A 9,794-nucleotide genomic window follows, 5' to 3' on the forward strand; every position below is an offset into this window, starting at 1 on the left:
AGATATTTAAAAAAAAACAGTTTTGTTGATTAAAAAACACTATATCGGATTCATATCGGTATCGGCAGATATCCAAATTTATGATATCGGTATCGGTATCGGACATAAAAAAGTGGTATCGTGCCATCTCTAGTAAAAGTAGTAACAGAGTAACAGTAGTGTGGACATTAGGTAAGGCTGCACTTTTTGCAGCGATCTCATATAGAAAACTATTCCGTGCGTAAATAAAACAGGTCTGCGGCTCCGAACCTTAGTAAAGGGACCTCTGGCTAATACGCCGGGTTCTGTGTCAGGCTAGCTTCACTTTGTTGTCTGGGTCATCTTTGCTAGTGAGAGACAAAGAGAGGCGTTGAAAGGCTGCTCCAACAGAACTTATTGTTTCGGAGGAAAACACGAACACAGTGTACAGTCGAGTCTTAATAGCTTACTTACAACTGGGCTCGTCAGGCACTCTACATGCTTCCATCTCCCGTTTCTGGTCGGTGACAACTCTCCTTTCCACTCTCCTTTTTCTCCCTCCCTCGCGCTCACAGACACATAACGGGTATGGCAGTCCATTCTGCCTGCAGCACGGACTACACTGCCCATGAAGCTACATTCTTTACAGTTATGCCTTTAACACTTAATTTTTTGAATATTTTTTTTTTACAAATATTTCTTCAGGTCATTATGCGGGCCGCAAGTAGAGGTGACTTGGGCCGCGAGATTGAGACACAGACATTAGAGCATCTTAATGCGCGTTTTGTTTGGGTTTCCACCAGCGTGGAATTAAAAATAGAGAGGGCATAGCCTAATGTATGAAACAGGAAAATGCCACCATGTAATCCATTTATTTCAACAAAGTAACTGTATTCTGAATACCACCCTTTTAAACAGTAACTGTAACGGAATACAGTTACTCATATTTTGTATTTTAAATACGTAATGGCGGTACATGTACTCCGTTACTCCCCAACACTGGCTAAATCACATTTTAACCCAAACTTACACTACACTTGCATAGACTCATGTTTATGTATCAGCAGTAACAGCAAGCATGAGACGAAGAAAAGAAATGTTTAGTTAATAACTTAATAATATCAAGCTACAGTTTTATAAACTCCCCAGTCTTACCCCTGTTGGTCTTGACCACTGTTTTGTCCAGTTTGGTGATCATGTCCTCGTTCACACCAGAGAGCTGAAACACACAGTCGTACCTCTGCCAATCTTCAGGTGTGACTGATGAAACATTCAGATCAATACTCATCTGGAAGGTCCCATCATTGTTGAGGAGGATCTCTCCCAGATCCACACCTTCATGAAGCTGCACTCCGTCTTTCCTCCAGAACATCACAGCTCTGTCAGGATAGAAACCTGTAGCGTGGCAACTGACTGGAGAGGAGGGAGTCTTTTGGAGTAGAGACACTGAGGGAAGGACTGTAAAGAGATTGGCAGTTGGTTACGTTCGTCCTTTAATTTTATTTTGCTCTAATTTTGAAGCAAGAAACCCATATGAAATTTCTATTCTATTACATTTCATCAGATTGTGTAATTCTACCTGCTGTCTGCAGAAACCTCTTCCCATATCGCAAATACTCCTTTAAAAAGTCAGGGCACTGATAAACTAAAAAGTTTTTATTTGATTCAAATTGATGTTCATGAGCATCAAATCTCATTTTGGTGAGGACAGCGTGTGGTTTAGGAGCGATCCATGTCAGTGTCTGCAGGTCATATGCTAGAAAATCTTCTCTATCATAACCATACTGATCATATCCAGTCTCATCGTCCCATTCACAGCCCTTCATCCTTTGCAAAATATGAACACCTGAAAAGACAGACAGTAACTGTAACTGTGATAAACCAGTAAGATGTTAGCACAGCTTATACCTGAAACTGCACTTCTACCACAAATAAGCAATTCAAATGCAAAAAACATTTTTTAAAATAAAAATTAAAAAATGATTTAAAGAAAATCGTTTCAGCAATAAAAAGTTCAACAAATCCGTACCTTCAGTTTGGTTCAAACGTTGCCTCAAAGTCTCAATTGTAGCCTTAAAGAAGTGATGACTTTCATTAGATTGTAAACTATACCACTCCAGGTGCTGTGGATGATCCTCAAAGAATTTAATCCAGTCTTTCTTTGGTGTTGCTTCTCTTACACTGTTGGAGTCACCTATCTGAACGTCATCAACAATTGCAACAGCTACAAACTCTGGGATGCTCTGAGCTCCTGGGCTTTCAGTGAAGAAATATTTCAAGGAGTGTTTTACTGTAAAATTAGGAAGACTTTGAATTAGGAGGGATCCCTTTTATATGCTTTTTTGTATCATTTAAGGAGGTTAAATATGAACTAGAATCAGTTTCAGATTTAGCATTGACTTCAAAAGTATAAGGGTGAAAAGACACTGAGAACCTACTGAATGATGAAATAATCTTAGTGTTGTGTACAATTTAATTTTTGCTAATATCTCTTCTGTAACTCTTTATTCCTACTACTCCAAAATTACATTACCTGCACATACAGAAAATCATGCCACATTCTAAAATCCAAATCTAAAGAAAAAGTACATTCACTGACAGTATTAATATGTCTCCCACATAGACTGTGACATTTCAGGGGTGCACATCTTCCTTTCACCACCAGTCACCTTAAGAATAGAACAGAATGCCTTTATTGTTATTGCACTAACATACAGCTTCTGTCATAATGAAACTCCAGTCAGTGGTGCAGAAGACAGTGAAAGATAAAAAGACCAAGTTTCTTGCAATTCAATTTCCTATAAACTAGGAAAAATATTTTTTAAAGTAAAACTTGAAATATGATCTTACCTGGAGATGCAACATGGCAGCAGAGGAGTAATATGAGCACACTATTTTCACATTCACTAACACAAGAAACACAACAGACAAAACACAACTGGGAGTGGTAACGTGACTTATCCAAAGTCCATGTTCTGTTAGGCTGGGCCAAAGTTATCTGAGTCAAAAAAAATTAATCATTAAACAGACTGCGTGCCTCCTACAGTCTCCTGCAGAAATAATTTAATTTCTATGTCTTATTTGTAATTATAGGATCAAACCATGGGTGATACTCAACCTGGACTGAAATTACTCTTTTTAAATTAAGGTACTTTAGATGGCCTTCTTAATTATTGAAAGCTGAGAGTCAAATATGCATTTTTGTTGAAATGGTTGCCAGCGGTCTAAAATGAAAACAGCCAGTGTACACATGTGTAAAACCTTTTAATGCCGATGTGAATTTAAAGGATGCAAACACATGCATAACATTTTTTGTCTTTAAATTTGTAATTTAAAAGTCACATTGAGCTAGTCAAGCTCATAATGCTCTCGATGGTGGAGCAGTAGAAGTTAGCAGTCTCTGGTGTAACTGGGCCTGACGCAGCTTCATGAGAAAGTACAGCCTATGTTGTGCTTTCCCTACCTGGTGGGAAATGTTTGTGGACCAGGTAAGGTCAGTCAAGATATGGACCCCGAGGAACTTGAAGCTATCTACCCTTTCTACTTCCTCTCCATTGATGTAGAGGGTGGAGTACTCTTGAAGTCGATTACCATCTCCTTGGTCTTGGCTGTGTTCAGATGCAGGTTGTTGTTGTCACACCATCACTTCAGATGCTGAACCTCCTCCCTGTAGGCTGAATCATTGTAGTTGTCAATCAGTCCTATAATGGTGGTGTTGTCAGCAAATTTTATAATGTTGTTACTGGTGTGAATTGGAGAGCAGTCATGGGTGAAAAGTGAGTATAAGAGGGTACTGAGGATATACCTGTGTGGGATGCCTACATTCAGAATGAGGGTGGAGGAGGTGTGCTCTCCCCAAAACTGAAGAAGCTTCTCGGATGAGAGTCCGAAAATGTCACAGCCGAGGCCACCTCAAAAGGGAAAGGACTCAAATGCTGGGCGCTAAACAGTACGTAAGTAGTTTCAGTGACAACATTTATTTTCTCAGTAAGTGTTCACAATCAGGAAACTGGAATGTGAGTTTAACAAGTGCTAAATGCCACAATAACCCAAAGGGGTTTTGATCAGCCTTGGCTAAGTAAGCAATCTGGTCGTTGGTCAGTGGAAACAGCTGTTCCGGGGATTGGGCTGGAGGGAGAGTCAAACTGGGTCCGGGGCAAGGGTCAGAGTCACTGTAAATAGAGTACAGACGTTCAGGTATGGTTCGGGAGAGATAGGAAGTTCTGAATCTTCCTTAGTACTGCGTACTTGACGTGGGTGGTCTGTAGTGGCATGAAGGGGTGAGTGGTCCGGGTGAGTGGTCCGAAATTCCTGGCGTTGAGGCAGGGAGGCAGGCAGGTGAGTCGGGTGAACAGTCCGTGGGACTGTCAGGAGGTCCAGCGTCCGGATTGGAACTCTTCGGCGGAGATTTGTGTCTGGCAACTTGGTGCGTAGCTATGAAAGAAAACACATGATGAGACAAGGTAGTTTTCAAGGAGTGTGCGAAATCACAGTGGTGGCCTGCACTAACTAGGGTTGGCTGAGAATCTGGCGAAGAGAGGTTGAGGTTGCCTTATGAGTCCCCGGCTTCATTACCCACAGGTGCGAGCAATCAGCAGAACACAGAGCCCCCTCCCAGGGGTGGAGATGCCGGCTCGGAGGGAGACACACTAGCACACACCCGGACCATGACAGAGAAGCTTCTTCAGTTCAGTTCAGTTCAGTTCAGTTCAGTTCAGAGGGGAAACGTCTTCAAGCAACTTAAAGCAGTCCAGACGTTTTTCCTTCCAAGCTCCTTAGACTGCGATGACCTGGATGACTGAGAACCTTCACAGACAAAGTCTCCCATCCTGACATTCTGGGGTCTATCGGACACTTTTTTTTTCCCATGGCTATGATTTCTATGTAACATTCATACACATTTAGTTGGCCATCTGGTCAGGGTCTGGAATGCTGGGCCTCCCTGCTGATGCAGGACCAGGGGCGGTCTGCTTGTCTCCATCCCAGGGCAAAGGGCAACATCTCTTGGGTATGAGGGTGGATTGCTCCTCTGAGGGTGAGGGTACCTGGACCTGGGTGTATAGAGTATGTTTGGGGACTACGAATGGGTGTACAGTGTTCATTTCTGTTTGTCTCCATGTTGGGCGAGTGCTGAGTATTTGTATATGTGTGCATGAAGGCAGGAATGCATGTTTGTCGTGTGTCAGGTGGGGTCTTAGACTCCACCTCTTTGGGAACATCTCAGGCCCTCCTGTGTGAAGCTCCTGCTGTGCACTGAGTTCCTGACTGTGGTCTGGGAAAGAGTACTGTAACTTTTTGTTTGCAAAATACAGTATATAATGACGAATTTTGTGCAAATTACTTTGAAGTATTAAGTCTGTGAAGGTTCTCAGTCATCCAGGTCATCGTAGTCAAAGGAGCTTGCAACGAAAAGCGTCTGGACTTCAAGTAACTTAAAGAAGTCCAGACACTTTTTGTTGCAAGCTCCTTTGACTTTGAAGTATTAACTAAAAAAAGTTACTAGTTACTTCTTCAAAAAAGTAACTGACTTTTCCAAACAACAAAATTATATGCAGCTATTTATCTGAAATGCAGCCAAGATGGATTTTTTTTAAAATAAACATTTCAAACCATTTACAGACCAATCAGGTGTTCTGCATCAAATAAGATGCCACACAAATTATTTGTGTCACTCCAAAAGATAATTTCAGCCCACTATAAGATAAGGGGGGACATTACAAGCCTGATCCTGCAGGCCTGAACGGTGTAACAGCTGTGACATTCAGCAGTAGCCTCAGTGTTCTGACATATTAAAGAAAAACTATCGACTACACTATACAACACACTAACTACACACTCCAAACACGCTAAATGTCACAACTCTCTCACATCTCAAAACTCGCTCTCTCTTGCTACGTCGCTTCAAAACATTCATTTTTAGGCTATTTTTCCTCAGCAAATCAGCAAACTTAAGAAATATAATTAATAAAAATAATAAAATGAACAAAAATCTTCTTTGGTCCTAACATGTTTCAGTAGTGTGCTGTGTTTGTCTGTGCAGTCTCTGGATTCAGTCTCTCAGAGATCAAGATCTCAAGTTCAAAGGTGTTGCCCGGAGCTGTAAGTTTCAAAACACACTGTTAGTCCTGATATTTTTGAACTGGCTTTTACATACAGTGTCACTGAAACCAAGAGCAACAAAGAAAACTACTTACATGGTTCAGTATCGCTTTCTGTAATAAAGAGAAAAAACAAATATTTCAGAATACATGATAAGTTCAGATAAGTTCACTTTTACACTCTGTACTAGACCATCAGCAGACCATGACCATCAACTCATTTGAATCACTCACTTTTCTTCTTTTTGTAATCAGCAAATCCAACAGCAGCACCGAGGATGAGAACAAGAACAACCACTGCAGCAATGATGGGGATCATCATGCTAGAAGCATTTTCTGCACAGTAAAACAGAGATGTGCAGGGGAACAGGTTAAAACCAAAGTCCATCCATCCATACATCTCCCCAAATGTGAGGCCAAAAATAAATAACCAACTTTTATTAACAGCTGTAACACTTTACATATTTGGAACCAAAGATACACAAGTATTACTATATACACGCATTTAAAAAATAAATTTTTAGGATCCCCATTAGTAATTCCCACAGTAGCAGCTTTTCTTCTTGAGGTCCAAAACAAAACCAGAAAAAAAAATTAAATATTACATTTTAGACAATCAACAGCATCAGCAAACAAAATGATTTAAATGTTTTTCCTTTCACCTTTCCTAATGTTTTCCTCTGTGTTGGTTCTGATCACTGCTTCATTCAGTTTCATGACAATATCCTCAACACCACAGAGCTGAAACACGCACTTATATTTTCTCCAGTCTTCAGGGGTGATTGATGAAACATTCAGATCAACACTCATCTGGAAGGTCTCATCATTGTTGGGGAGGATCTCTCCCAGAGCCACACCTTCATGCAGCTCCTCTCCATCTTTCCTCCACATCATCTCGGCTCTGCCAGGATAGAAACCTGTAGCGTGACAGCTGACTGGAGAGGAGGGAGTCTTCTGGAGGAGAAACACTGATGGAAGAACTGGAGAGGGAAGATAGGAATGAGAGTGAGGCAATGGTGATAGAGGGTAAGATTTCACAGTAGCATTCGAAAAGAACTATGGCTAAAACTCAAGGAAAGCTGTGAAAAAGCAAAAATTAATCTGTAATTCAATACAGACTGAGGCATTCAAGAAAAAAGAGTCACAAGCTTTATAGCAGCTGCATTGTAACAATCTTTAAGCTAAATTAAACCCCAAGCACACAGATATATGGTCACTAAGTACTCAAAAATTTTTAACACATGAGTTTACTTTAAAGCAAATCCAATCCATACCTTTCCACATCACTGTTTTTGTTCAGCAGTTTGAGCAAAAGAAAAAAGAGAATTACTAAAAACCATTAGAATATGCTAAATAAACCCTACTACTGTAGCCATGAAACTGTCATGTGATGTTTCTGGTTCCGTGTGGGAAGCTTTTCCCAGTGTTCAAGTACATCTTCAGATGCTCTGGTCAAATCTGAGTGAGGTCATTTTCTTTGTGTTTTATTGCGTTTCTATCAGCGTCCCATATCTTGTGGTGCAAGTAAAAAATAAATCACTTTAGTCCACAAAATAAATCATGTATATTTTTTTAGCTTCAGTTTCTGATTTGTGTTTGTAACTCAGTATTTTTTATAATTATTTTTTTTTGTTCTCTTCCCACTCTGTGGGTTCACATATGTCTAATCAATGTTCCCCATATGCTTTGTGTGCGTAAATAAAGAGCCAACAATAGCCAATAAACTTTTTGTGATTGTACCTTTTTTCTGTGAGAAACCTTTGTTATGGTCCACATACATCTTCAGATACGCTGGACAAATGTTTGTGAGGTCATTTTCTTTGTGTTTTATTCTGAGTCGATCAGTATCCCATTTCTGTTTGGTAATGACAGCCTCTGGTTTCAGTGCGATCCATGTCAGTGTCTTCAGATCAAAATCCATAAAGGCTTCTCCGTTATAACCATACAGTAACACACCAGTCACTTCTCCAGTGTTTTCATCCCATTCACAGCCTTCTATCATCTGTAAAATGTGCACAGCTGAAGGGACAAACATAAAATAAGATATTGCAGTGAATCTGCAAGATTTGTGTTGTGCTTATTGTTCAAGTCAAGTACTCTGTCAACCTTTTATTTAACCTAACCAGAATACTACAGTATGTTAAAGTAGGTCTAACTATTGAAGATTGCAAGAGAAGAAGCATAATCTAATTCAATAAAGGTGTCATCTGAAAGAGGTCATAATCAGAAAAACCTTTTTAAAACTTTTTAAAGGAAATTTTTAAATCTAACCTCATTTTAAAGCAGGAAGCACAAAATGTAGTTTTTTTTTTCATCAGTCAGTTTCTATGATTTATAATGATCTGAGATTAGAAATAACAGAAAATACTACACCATCACCTTGGTTGAACTGCTGCTTCAAGCTAAAAATCGTGTCTTTGAAAAGTTTTGGTTGATCCTCAAAACACTTCTTGTTGTACCAGTCCCGCTGCTGAGTGTTGTTTTCTAATAGTTTCTTCGCCCAGTCCTGCTGTGGTTGTAATGTCTTGCTGCTGCTGTCGCAGTAACCAGTCTGGATCCCATCAACCATTAGTACACCCACAAACTCTGGGATGTTTGGAACCCCAGAGGATCCAGTGACAAAGTACTTCAGTGAGTGTTTCACTGTGGGACAAGTATGAGTCAAGAAGTAAATAAAGCATGCAAACATTCTCAGAAATATTAAACATTCAGTCTTCTTTTAGCTGCTTTCTTTGTGTTTGTCACAGCAGGCTGATCTGCTTCCATCTCACTCTGCCCCTGCCATTCTTTGCTCTCAATGCTCTGCATGTACTAACTCCTCTGCATGTGTTGGTGTTCCTTTATTGCCATAATAATGTTGGTAATTGCAACTGACTTATCACGTTAGCTTGGTAATGTGGGGAAAACAGAAAAAACAACGGCTTTGTTTAGATAAAACTCTCTTCTGGGAAAAACGATAAGCATTTCATTTCAATCGTTTTATTTATTACTTTTTGCAATATAATATCTATATTATCAAGTTAGGTTTGCTGTTAGCCAAATTTACTTTGCTCATATTGGTTTGCTAGTGATAGTTTTCAACAACATTAGTTTCTACTACCTGAATAATCACACAACGTTACTGGGCAGTTGCAATGCTGATCCTGGACCAGCAGTCTTCTGATGATAGGAAGAAACCGACAGAGGAATATCAGATCGTGCAACTCCCAACTTCAGCTGTAACCTCCAGTCTCCCTCCTGTCTTCTCCAAACCATCAATCACAGCTGGTCTTACTATCTTACTCTCCATCTTGTAAACCTTTCCCTTTCACTCGTGCTGCCATTTTTCTGGCACAAATCACCGCTGACACTCAATCCGGTCAAGTGACTCCTCACATGACCGTGGTTGGCACTCGCCTTCACTCACTCTAGCCCGCCTTTCACTTCTTTTACGCAAATATGATCCAGTCCGTATAATTTCTTATTTAATTTACAGTGTGGTCAATACGAGAGGTTACAGGACTGTGTAGCGTTATTTTTATTTTCATAAAGAGCTACGATCTGGCTTATCTATATTGGATGTGTCTGTCACAGCACTGACTGAAAATGATGAAGAATGACCAACATCGATCTAAAATAAATGTGTGTAAACGAATTAAAACATTATCAATATTCAATATTTAAAAATGTCTTCAATAGGCTACATCAGACATGAAATGTACAATAATGAGAGTTGCAAAAGTTTCACAACAACGAAAT

General features: G+C 39.9%; 1 protein-coding gene and 1 pseudogene across 1 annotated transcript; both read right to left on the minus strand.

Moving 5' to 3' along the window:
- LOC102211674 (major histocompatibility complex class I-related gene protein-like) overlaps positions 1-3,513 on the minus strand; it is a 6,041-nt pseudogene extending 2,528 nt beyond the window's left edge.
- A 2,391-nt stretch (positions 3,514-5,904) lies between these two features.
- LOC102212525 (major histocompatibility complex class I-related gene protein-like) lies at positions 5,905-9,268 on the minus strand (the record flags this gene model as incomplete). Its single annotated transcript, XM_005755155.1, has 7 exons — positions 5,905-6,055; positions 6,153-6,170; positions 6,291-6,392; positions 6,719-7,036; positions 7,797-8,075; positions 8,430-8,699; positions 9,157-9,268. Coding segments are annotated over 7 exons (1,185 nt in total), but the record flags the coding sequence as incomplete, so codon positions are not given.
- Between the last annotated feature and the right edge of the window lie 526 nt (positions 9,269-9,794).

This window comes from Pundamilia nyererei, unplaced genomic scaffold, assembly GCF_000239375.1.
Source record: "Pundamilia nyererei isolate P.nyererei 1_Seehausen unplaced genomic scaffold, PunNye1.0 scaffold01044, whole genome shotgun sequence".
Classification (NCBI taxonomy): domain Eukaryota; kingdom Metazoa; phylum Chordata; class Actinopteri; order Cichliformes; family Cichlidae; genus Pundamilia; species Pundamilia nyererei.